This window comes from Rhinatrema bivittatum, chromosome 1 (assembly GCF_901001135.1).
Source record: "Rhinatrema bivittatum chromosome 1, aRhiBiv1.1, whole genome shotgun sequence".
Taxonomy (NCBI): domain Eukaryota; kingdom Metazoa; phylum Chordata; class Amphibia; order Gymnophiona; family Rhinatrematidae; genus Rhinatrema; species Rhinatrema bivittatum.
The window spans coordinates 82,057,199-82,069,350 of NC_042615.1; the positions used below are offsets into that span (position 1 = coordinate 82,057,199).

The following is a 12,152-nucleotide window of genomic DNA, read 5'->3' on the forward strand; positions in this document are numbered from 1 at the left end:
TGGCAAAATAAAAAAATGTGGAATACATGGACAAACCACTGTAAGATAATTAAACTCTTTGCTAGAAATAATCTTTTCCTTAAATGCTGTCTGTAAAATATTGTTAATCCGCGTGTGAATGTCACACGTGGGATCGGTATCTAAAGCTGTATAATATTCAGTATCTTCTAACTGTCTGAGCACCTCAATGTCATAATCCACTTCATCTAGCACCACAATTCCTCCTCCCTTGTCTGCTGAAACAATTCTAATGGAACTATCTTTCTGTAATTCTTTTAAGGCTAACCATTCATTCTTAGACAAATTATATTGTGGAATTTCCCTAGTTTTATCCAAATATTCCAAATCATTCAAAACCAAAGTTACAAAAGCTTGAATCAAAGTACTAGGAGGTGTTGGTGGAGACCATCCCGAAGGTTTAAACAAAACATTTCTATCAGGGGTGTAATCACTTGGTCCAAAAAACTCCCTAATATGGAGTCTACGAAAAAATTTTTGTAATTCAATACGAGTCTGAAAGGGATCATATCTAGCAAATGGCGCAAAAGAAAACCCTTTATCCAACACATTAATCATAGAGGCAGAAAGTTGTTTCGAAGATAAATTCACAACAGCCTCACAACCATTGTTGTGACATACAACAGTGTCTCTCGCATATCCATCTAAATTTGGCCTCAACGACGTAGATTGTAATTCGTCTGCGTCCTTGTATTTTTTGGTGTACGAAACGTTTTTAAATTTTTGTTGCCTTGGGTCCGGGCACCTAAAAAAGACGATGAAGAATGTTCATCTCTATTCTCAGAACCAGAGTCCTTAAAATGAACATGCCGAGAATCTAATTTGTTTTTCACTATATTTTGGCCACTATCATCTCCTGAATCATCAGAAGATGAAAAGTCCCCCCGTTTCTTAAAGCCCTTCTTTCTATTCACATTCATCCACGGATAGACATAGCCACCCGTGTAATCCCTTTCATCTTAACCAATTAAAGTTACTGCCCAAGGTTGAATCAGATTGGCTTTTGGTTACAGCAGATATCACTGCCCTTTATACTAATGTTCCACAGTCCGCTGCCCTTGATATTATTAAAGATCTACTTGGGGCCATGGATTTTTCGGGGAAAAAATTACAATTTTTGTTGACTATAGCAGAGATTACATTATTCAACAGTTATTTCTCATATAAATCTCGATTTTTTCTGCAAATCAAAGGAATCCCTATGGGTTCACCTATTGCGCCCACTTTAGCATGTCTTTATGTGGCAGCATTTGAACAACGAGTAGTTTATTCGTCCAATTGGTATACACAGGTTCTTTGGTGGGGAAGGTATATAGATGACGTTTTTATGGTTTGGAGAGGGGAAGTTGAGGACCTTAAAAATTTTTTTCATGACATTAATTGTGGTGATCCAAATTTGAAATTTTCAGTGACTATGGATAAACATGTGGTTTCTTTTTTAGATATGAAGGTATTTCTACAGGATTTTCAGATAATGACTTCTGTATACAGAAAACCCACGGATAAAAACACACTTTTGCATTCTCGTAGCTTTCATCCGCTGCAGTTGAAAAATAATATACCTGTGGGACAGTTCCTCAGATACAGACGCCTATGTACCTCCACTAATGAATTTAAAATACAATCTGAAAAATTGAAGACCAGATTTAAGAACCGTGGTTATTCAAACTCTGTTTTAAAGAAAGCATACAAACGTGCTCTGTTTTCTAACAGGGAGAATTTGTTGATCAATTCGCAGAAGGAGCCTCTTTCCCGATTAGTTTGTACTATTCCTTATTCAACTAAGGCTGCCCAGATTAGAGACATTGTTAAAAAATATTGGCATGTATTATCTCCATTAAATATTTTTGTTGAGGAACCTATTTTTTCTTTGAAAAAACGGAAAAACTTATATGATAATTTAAAGCTTGGTGGGAGTTTGGATAGTGGAGTGGTTTCTGAATGGGGTCAATTTACCTGTGGATCTTGTTCTGTTTGTGAACATGTGTTACCTTTGAAAGTGTTTCATCATCCGAATTTGTGTCAGCCTTATGTGATTCCAGAAAGGTTTACTTGTACTTCTAATGGCGTGATTTATGCAATCATTTGTCCATGTCAGCTCATTTATATTGGGCAAACTACCAGAGCTATTAAATTACGTATTGGGGAACATAGAAGCAGGATTAGGTTAGGTGTTGAGAATGCTCCATTAGTCAAACATTGGAGTGATAATAGTCATTCGATAGAAGAATTAAAATTCTTTATTATTAAAAAGATTAAATTGCAGTTTGGGGGTGATTTATCAGCTATTCTAAGACGGGTTGAACAACGTTATATTTTCAATTGGGGCACTGTGAGTCCACATGGACTCAATGGTCCAATTGAGTGGGGAGCTTTCATTAAATAATTGAAGGGTTGGAAGTTATTCTGGTTTTGTTGAAGTTTATTGTCTATCTTATTCAAGGGCTTTGGTGCAGATTTGTTGCCATAAGTTGATTGTGTGGTTTTCGCTGGTGTTTGCAGCATTGGAATAGGGTTGATGAGTGAGTGAATTCATTTAAGTTCCTTAATTGGTAATCGCGGTGGTTGAGGACTATATATAGAGTAGGCAGAGCATTGGGTGTGCAGTATGGAGATCCTTGCAGAAAGGAAGTGATGATGTCACTTCCACTTTTGAAGGTACGTGGTGGTAGCGTTGGCTCAGGTTGTATGCTGTCTTCCATTTCTTATATTTCTAAAGTTTTGATGATTGGAAATAACGTTTTTGGTTTGCAGTTTTGTGACCAGCTTGAAGAAATGATATGAAGTTTTGATGAAGTTAAAGTGAATTAAAGAATTTTGAAGAAATTCGTGTTTTGGATAAACGATTTTTGTGTGTCCCGTGGTTGGATTCACATGGTAAGGATTTATAGTTTAAACGATATGGGGTTATTTGTTTTATGTGGAGGAGGTAAATGGTTATGTCTGATTGTTGCAGAGATATTAGACGTTTCCCCTGAAGAAGCCTGCTTGTCAGGTGAAACGGAGATCTTCGTCGGGATCAGTATCGGGAGTGGTGACGGGCAGTATTTGAGTGAATTTCATTATGGCAGCGATTATTGAAGAAGAACTGTGAAGCTCAAATATTATGAGAATTTAATGGAAACAATCTGTGAAGTTGAAAGCTACGAGAACTGGCACTCTGAAGCACTTTAACACAATTTCTTTGGAGGTTATAATGTTTATGATGATATCATATTTATAAATATTTTTCTGCCTATATGACGTTCATGTTTGTGATGTTTTTAAATATGTGATTGTATATGTGGGTTTATATCAAGTGGTGTCTTTCTTAAATAAATGTGTGTTTTAAATGACGTTTGTTATATGATATAAGGTTCTCCTTATTTGGGTAATTGTGTATATTGGGGAACCAATTTTTGATTATTCTCCCTCAGTTATTGTATACCATTTGTAGACTATGCACAATCTGTTTAGAAATACCAACTAGAAATGCATTGAAATAGTATTACCTGCAAAGTACTAATGCATGCATTACTAGCAAAGAATTTAATATGAAGTTAGGAATTATAGAGGTAATACAGGCATCCCGGTGGTAGGGGTGCCTGACAGCCTGCCATACTAGCTGTTGTTTCTCTAGGTTCGTTAGTTTTGGACATTCCATGACAGAAATGAATCTCACTTGTAAGTCAGGCTATTTTAGGGGGTCATTTATCAAAATGCACTAAGGCGTTTTCGCATGCGTTAAGGGCTTAGCGCATGCAAAAAGCCCCGTTAACGCATGCGATATGCCCTTACCGTATGCGAAAACGTTTTTAACGCATGCAATAGCACCATATCCTATGGTGCAATGCAAATATGGAGGAGTTAGGGGCGGGGAGTGGGCTGGGTTTGCCTGGCTGCAAAGAGCTATTGCACAGACTTAACAACACCTTTTTGAATTGTGTTAGGCTGTGACCGGTTGGTAAGGTTTTATCACCTTGCATGATAGCTCCTGCAAGGCCTATTTAGATGACTTGAAGCCCCCAGAGCATCCAACTAGCCTTCAGGGATATATGAGAGAGAGAGAGAGAGAGAGAGAGAGAGAGAGAGAGAGAGAGAGAGAGAGAGAGAGAGAGAGAGAGAGACTGACTTGCTATAAAGCCCTCATACTAGGTAGGTATTTATACCTCTATATGAGGCCCACCTAGCTACTCGAGGTGAGGTTTAGGTATTAATGTAGGGGTTAGAGGCCACTTTGACATTCAGAGTGCGACATACGAACAAAACAATGCACTCTTGTGAAGATTTGATGACCTTCGGAGTGAGGAAACTCACCCAAAGATGAGATTTGTGCAAAGTGGAGAACATTTGTGGAGAACATTGCACAAATCTCATCTTTAGGTGAGTTTCCTCACTCCGAAGGTCATCAAATCTTCACAAGAGTGCATTGTTTTGTTCGTACGTCGCACTCTGAATGTCAAAGTGGCCTCTAACCCCCTACATCAATACCTAAACCTCACCTCGAGTAGCTAGGTGGGCCTCATATAGAGGTATAAATACCTACCTACTATAAAGGCTTTATAGTAAGTCTCTCTCTCTCTCTCTCTCTCTCTCTCTCTCTCTCTCTCTCTCTCTCTCTCTCTCTCTCTCTCTCTCTCTCTCTCTCATGCAACAATTCTGGCACTTAGTGCAAAAAAGTTATCATAGTTTGCACTAATACCTTTACAAAGCACTAAGATAGCACACTTTATGATTTTATTTAAGGGCTTTTAATATACCGGCGTTCGTGAAGCACATCACGTCGGTTCACAGTAAACTCAAGAAAGGAGGAAATTACAAAAAACAGGGGAGCAGGTGAGAAAGGGATTAGAGGGGGTGGGATAAAAAGAGCAAGGAGGAAGAAAAGGGCAGCTGAGAAAGAAGAAAGGGTTAACCAAAGAGCAAAAAAGGGAACTTATTTACAGCAATTATATAAGATACATCACAACATTGTTTAGCATGAAATTGTAGAGTTACATCCAATAAAATACATTGCATCCAGAAACGTGAGTTGCATTTCAGCAGGGGGTTTGCTCATTAGAGGGGGAGACAGGGGTGGGGGGTGGTGGGAGGGGGGTCTAGGGAGGATTTTCATCAGAGTAGGCCTGCTTAAATAGCCAGGTCTTGATGCCTTTTTTGAAGGTGTGTAAAGAGGGTTCAAGACGGAGGTGTGTGGGGAGAGAATTCCAGAGGGTGGGGCCTGCAATGGTGAATGCTCTTTCTCTGGTGGTGGTACGATGTGCAATTTTAAGGGGAGGTGTATGTAGGATGCCTGCAAGAGTGGATGTTGAAGGACGATTAGAGGAGTGGAAACGAGGCATTTCCTTGAGCCAGGCGGGGGTGTTTTTGTGATGTTATGAAGGATGGTGAGGGTTTTATATTGAATACAGAAAGGGATGGGGAGCCAGTGCAGATCCATAAGAATAGGAGTGAAGTGTTCTCTTTTATGGGAGATAGTATTCTCGCCATAGCGTTTTGTAGGATTTGTAAGGGTTTGATAGTGGAGTATGGGAGTCCTAGAAGCAGTGAATTGCAGTAATCCAGTTTCGAAAGTATGGTAGACTGCAAGACTAGGCGGAAGTCCTGTTTGTGTAGTAGCGGCTTGAGCTTTTTAAGGATGTGTAGCTTGTAGAAGCCCGTCTTTAGGAGGGACCTGATGTGCAGTTTGAAGCTGAGGTGTTGGTCTAGGGAGACTCCGAGGTCTCTTACAGAGAGGGGTTGGGGATGGGATAAGGTAGGAACAGGAGAGGTGGAGGAAGGTGTGTATATGGATATAATGAGTAGTTCAGTTTTAGCTGTATTGAGTGCGAGGTGGAGATTGGAAAGGAGGGAGTTGATGGAGACTAGGCAAGATTCCCAGACTTGTATGGTTTCTATGAGTGTAAACAGCCTATTACCATAAAACATGCCCCGTTTCCTATCACGTGTGATATTTAGTGCATTTTGATAAATCCAGGCCTTAATTAGATCAAACTAACTTCTAACTCTGTCTAAATCCAAATCATGCTAAAAAAGTACATGTAAAAGAAGCAGAAAAACATATATCATTCATAGCTCACCTGACATTGTTGAGACAACCAATTCACTGTCCAGATCCAGTTCCAGTAAAGAACTTCAGAGAAGAGACTGGAGGTAATATTACCAATGAATTTTTACAATAAGATGAAATTTCATCATGGTAGGAAACTTGATCTGAGAGCATTTTGGCAAAGGTGAGTACCAGCTATGCTTTGTGAATTTTTGTTAAACATGCCAAGGTTCATCATGTTTGCCGCAGAGATGAACAGACTGGAAGGTTCAGCGAGCAAATAATGTGATACTGTCTCAGTGAGTATGCAAGATCTTGGATTAGTCAAAGATTTGTCCTGTAGGCAGGGAGTGAGATGAATTAGGTCTCATATATTATAGTAGCTAATGACAAACTGCTTTTTTGCATGCAGGTTGCAATCATTTATGATCTTTTATAGTTTTGGCTTGCTAAACTCATTAATGAGAACTATTGCGACAAATCTGTTCAAAGTTTAGCATAAAGAATGCATGCTAAAAATGTCGGTGTACTTTGCATATTGCTATTTTGTGCAGGCGACCCAATGAGGGCATGTCTTCTTTTGAAAATGTGAAGTACCTGCGCTGTTTTTCTTTGCGAGCTAAACATGCCTAGGGAAATGCTGTTTTCAGCTACAACTTAAAGAAGGTATACCAGGGAAGTCCAGGCAACTTTTCAGCCAGACAGAGGAGAGCAATTTGCAAACATGGAAATGATTCACTATGGGTTTTACCCATAGACACAAAATGTGAGAAAAACTTTAATGAATCTAGCCCTAAGTGTGTTACTCCTTTTGAAATGTGATCTCATATTCCTGATGTTCGATGGCAGTAAATTATCAATTGTCCAGAAGCCTGGGACCTTGGAATTATTCTTGAGAGTAATCTAAATATGAGATCTCATATCGGAAATGTATCTTGCTCTACTCTATTTAAAATTTGGATGTTGAGGCATTTAAAACCTATATTATCGCGCAAGGATTTTCGTTCTGTGTTCCAAATGCTTGTACATAGCAGCTTGGATTATTGTCGTTTCTTATATCTTAGTGTGCCTGACTCTTTTCTTAAACCTCTCCAGCTTGTGCAAAATATGGCAGCTCGGGTTCTATCTTGCACAGGCCGTAGGCAACATATAACACCAATTTTACAAAGCCTGCACTGGCTGCCAATTAAATATAGAAATAAATTTAAAGTCTTGACTATAATTCACAAAGCAATGAATTCTCCAGAAGTAACCAGTCTGAACTTCATTCTACGTATCTATCATCCTGGAAGATCTCCACGCTTCACTAATAAAGGACTTTTGGAAGTACCATCTTTACCAGGTGCACAATTCAATAAAACCAGAGACTGGGCATGTTCAATTGTGGGACTTGTTGTCTGGAATTCTTTTCCTGAGCAGTTACATTTAACCAGCTGTCCTAACCAATTTCAAAAGCAGCTAAAGACTTGCTTGTTTCAAAAAGCTTATTCTGTTTGATAGTCTACACTGTGATTTTCGGTAACTGTTTGTTATTCTGTCGTCAAATAATGTAACATGGTATTTTTATTCTGAATATTTTTTGTTAGCTGCCATGAGTATAAAGATAGGTGCGAGATCTAAGTTTGAAAAAAACAAAACAAAACAAAAACAAATAAATAATGTCGAAAGGCTCTACGTTAGCTTTTTTCTTTTTTCCCCAGTTCCCAAGACGGCTCTTGTTTATGCTTTCTTTGGTTTTCCTCACTTCTTAGTACGACAAACAGAGTTCCCAGAGAAGCTAAGCATAATGTTTTAATTTGAGTGCCGATGAAGTTTTATATCCTCTGATCCTTGTAATGCCTTTGCAGCCATGCCAGACTGTGACGCTCGTGCAGGGTGCTGCCCGCTGAAAACAGAAATTCACAACTGAACTAGAAAGTGGCAAATGTGCTGCCCCAAGTTTGTTACTGAAATTGTCATACTTATTATGGGAATACCTTGGAACCCCCTCCCCTATTTGTGGCAGGGGGCACCTCGGCATCTCTTTCTCACTCTTGTTAGGCTGCAGTAATTATAAATGCATTACAGATTTAACAGCTACATCAGCACATGACTGCATTAAGGCAGCATGTTTGGTTCTGACTTTGGAGCACCGTGCAGTACAGTAAATCTCTTTTACACCCAAAGGGAGTTTCCTCCCAAGGAATCAGCTGCTTCCAAATGGAACAACAGGAATTTTGGTGAACTTGCTCTGCAAACAAGCTTGTGAACATTTTGGAAGTTTAGACCAAAATACTGGCGCCATAATGTTCATGGAGATTAGGTGTGGCCAGTCAGATACTGGCAGATACTCTCAAATGTTGTTTTCTTTACAGTTTCTTCCAAGTTTCTATTTGCCAAATATATTGAATTAAAAAAAAACAAAACATACCCAAAGGCTGCTTAGAGGCATTTCACCTGCTTAATGCTTTCCTATGTATGGTATGTCATAGAATGAGCACAAATCTACTACTCAAGCTTCTGATTTGAGCTTAGACAATCATTTGTATAATTTTCTTTATCCCTAGAAGCAGCTGTCCAGAGCTTAAACATGTAAAATACCTGGTTATTAACTGAGGATAATGATGTTTGGGTTGGTTTTTCAAAAATTCTCAGTTGAACATGGACTCACTTCTCTGTCCATTTTTTTTTTTTTTTGCAGATTGTTCTGAATTTTACTACAATGGACCTATACAAGAGCAGTTTGTGCTGGTATGACTATATCGAAGTGCGGGATGGCTACTGGAGAAAATCACCTCTTCTGGGTAGGAAACTATATTTGGAAAAGTGTTGTCTACAATTACCATGAAGTCAGGGCTGGCTCTTCTGGTCATTCCTGGTTAATCCGGGTTTGGTTTATGCAGATGTTTTGGGTCTCCATGCCCTGCAGCCAGCAGCAGCTGCAGATCAGTCATAATCCCTGTACAGTACATGAATAGATTTTCTTTCCAGAAAAGGGAAGGCTAATGCATTCATTAAGTAGAGAACAAAGTCATTAGCAAGAAGTTTGAGAGGGCTTGACAAACAATGGCAGCCTGAAAGCACATGTGCTGGTAATGACTGCCTTACCACTGTGTTTAATTAAACATAATCAAAAAAATCCCCTCAGCAATCCTAACTTTCATGAGAGAGAGAGTTTGAGAACTAAGCCTTGGTCCAGACAATGGAGTATAAGGCAGCCAGTGAAAATGTATATGCACTATGACATTAATCAGGAAATGTAAATATCTGCATTCAGTTTTGTTCTGAGCTTCACAGTAATGAAAAACATTTTTCTGTCTCATTTATTTAATTGAGAATGGAATCATTAAAGGAAAACACATTTGTTTTTGTCAAAATATTGTTTTGATGACTTATAGTATCATGCCCTTGTAAAATCATGTAGTAAAACATCAGGACCTCGCTACTTACTACAGAATTTAAACTTGGCTGAGAACAGCATAAGGTCTAAAACATTTCAGATGGTTTTATTTTCTTTTTGTTTATGGGAAAGCTGGAAAAAAAAAAAGCTTTATTAACTATAGAAGTGTTAAAACATTTTTTGCGGGAACCAAGAGCTTGTAAATTAATTATATTTGAAAATAACACCTTGCTTTTATGCATAAGCAATCTAAAATAATTATTGGATAATTTTCTAGTACAGGGGTAGGCAGTTCCGGTCCTCGAGTGCCACCAACAGGTCCGGTTTTCAGGACATTCACAATGAGTATGCATGAGATACAATAGAAACAGTGCATGCAAATATACCTCATGCACATTCATTGTGGATATCCTGAAAAACAGACCTGTTGGTGGCACTTGAGAATAGGGGTTGCCTTCCCCTGTTCTAGGATCAAGGGTAACACAGAGCACTTTTTGCTACTTTTTTCCATTTATGGGAGGACCCCCAGCAAGGATGTCTGGGTGCCATGAATAACCGGGTGCCCGATGAATCCATGTGGGCACCACCCCGCCATGCTGGGCTTACCAGTAATGTGTGGTGGGGAGGGGGGTTCCTTGCCCCCACTGCGATGGTGGTAATGGCACCAGCCGCATCCACCCTGCAGCATGGGCGGAGCTCTTTCATCCATCGGGGTGGTGCGGCTGGTAACGGCGTTCCTCCTGTTTGGCCCGGCGTCGGGTAGGGTAAAGTCATGATAATGTGCCCCGATGCCAGACTACTCAATTTGTGCGGAGGAGCGGCGTGATTACATTGGGGGGGGGGGGGGGGGGGGAGATGACCGGTGAGAAATTTAAAATACGCTGGCTCCCCTAAGTCCATCCTCTTCCTTGGCCCGACGCAACGCAATTCAGCACTACTTGCTGCAATTGCACGATTGCGACGCTGGTTCAAAGTCCCACTGCAATCACCTGTGTGAGTAGTGTTAAAGCACTTCCCCACTTTAAAACATTTAGAAAATCTTTTATTACATTTAAAAAAAGGAGAAATGTGGACTTTGCAGGCAGCTGACACTATTTAATATAGCTGCATGCTTAGTTTTTCCTGGCTTCCCGCGCAATTCCTGTTTCTCGAGACTTTGAGCTCCCGCATCTTGCACGCTCCTAAAAAAAATCTATTAAAATAATAATAATAAATAATTTAGGATTCTGCCGATCCGGAGTAAGTGAGCACATGGTGAAGCCAAGGTACTGCCAACCTTTGTTACGGATGTCCCTGAGGTCCAACTCCTTGGCTGTGGCTCAGCAGGTGCCAGCACAGTGCGTTATGGAGGTTCTAGGCAACCCTGTCCTTGAGGTTCCCATTCAGGTCCCCTTCCTATGGCCCTCCCACCCGCTGGCATTTCTGACCAGAGGGGAGCTAGAAGCTGACGGGGCCACTTCAAGGAGCGAAGGCGGATACGAAAAAGTCAGGGAACGGTGGGAATAAGATAGGAAGGACTCTGAAAGGCAAACAGAATTTGGATAATTCTGCAAAGCAAGGGGACCAAGGAAGAAAGCACAAGGGAGAGTCAGCAACAGTTCTGGCACAGTCAACACAGAGATGCCACAGCCCATGGCTAACACGATCAAGGACCATGTGGTTCTCTTGTCAAAAGTCGTTCCGCCATTCCTCCCTACTCCAGTACCAGAAATAGGTGCACAAAACCTGGTTAACTGTGAAAAACATGCCTCTGCACCTTCTCGTGAGCCCAGCATTAGGAGCATGCACGAGGAGCCATGGTACAGATCCCCATCCTAGCCAGATTCCTGCTCATCTTCTGAGCATTTCCATAGAAGTCCTAGTTTGCAGCTGTTGCAAATCCCCGACACTGATGCTGTCAGCAGAGGTTCCCACACCAGTGCCACGGCCAACTGAGGAGCATAAGTCTGCTTCGCAGAACGTAGATAAGGTTTCTCAAAAGGAATGCAGAGGAAGGGATAGATGCAAGCGAATGAGGCACAGGCAGTCTTCGTCTTCCTCATGCAGCAGTTCATCCAGTTCATCTTCCTCGTCATCCAGAAGTTCATGTTCCCCTTCTGTGGAAAGTAGATTAGACAGATTCCCCCCCACCCCCCCATCCCGAGAACTGCCCAGAGTAGAGCATGAGCTTTTGGAATTTGTTTCCAAAACTCTTAGACATTGCATCAGACACAGGCATGACATTGACTTGTTCTGGTTGCTGGAGGGGCATGGGAAGCAAAGCCAGACTAAGTGGGAGAGGAAAAAGTAACTGGAGGCAGCTAAACCCACACAGAGAGAGACTGTTAATTGGGTACATGCATTCACTCAAATGGCTTCTGTAGTTGTGCGTGCAGAACCTGCTGCAGTGCAGCTCCTTGTCACATACTTGTTCACTATTTTGGATGCTTATAAAGAGCACAGTGGATTCACATGGCTTAATTATAATGAGGCCTTTTGGGAGAAAAAATGGCCAGTAAGTCTGATATGTCTTGGGGAAGATAGGATGTCAGCCTTTGGCTCTCAAAAATGATGGTATGGGCATTTGACTCCAATGCGAGCTCGCAGTCCTTTCGTAGTGAGCAGGCACATGGCAGAGAATCCAAATGCACCCAAGCCTCTGATTATGTCTGCTTGAGGTACAACTGGGGGGGCCTGCTTTGCTACCAATTACAGATATAAGCACATCTGCAATCAGTGTGCAGCACC

General features: G+C 40.8%; 1 protein-coding gene and 1 long non-coding RNA gene across 2 annotated transcripts in view; both read left to right on the plus strand.

The window, feature by feature from the left end:
* TLL1 (tolloid like 1) overlaps positions 1–12,152 on the plus strand; it is a 586,556-nt gene that overhangs the window by 449,415 nt on the left and 124,989 nt on the right. Inside the window, 1 exon segment of the mRNA XM_029571633.1 lies at positions 8,727–8,829. Within this exon segment, the coding sequence (XP_029427493.1) occupies positions 8,727–8,829 (103 nt within the window).
* Positions 2,629–3,199, plus strand: LOC115073355. The gene is made up of 3 exons (XR_003852000.1): positions 2,629–2,676; positions 2,773–2,895; positions 2,975–3,199. It is a non-coding gene; the product is annotated as an uncharacterized LOC115073355 (long non-coding RNA).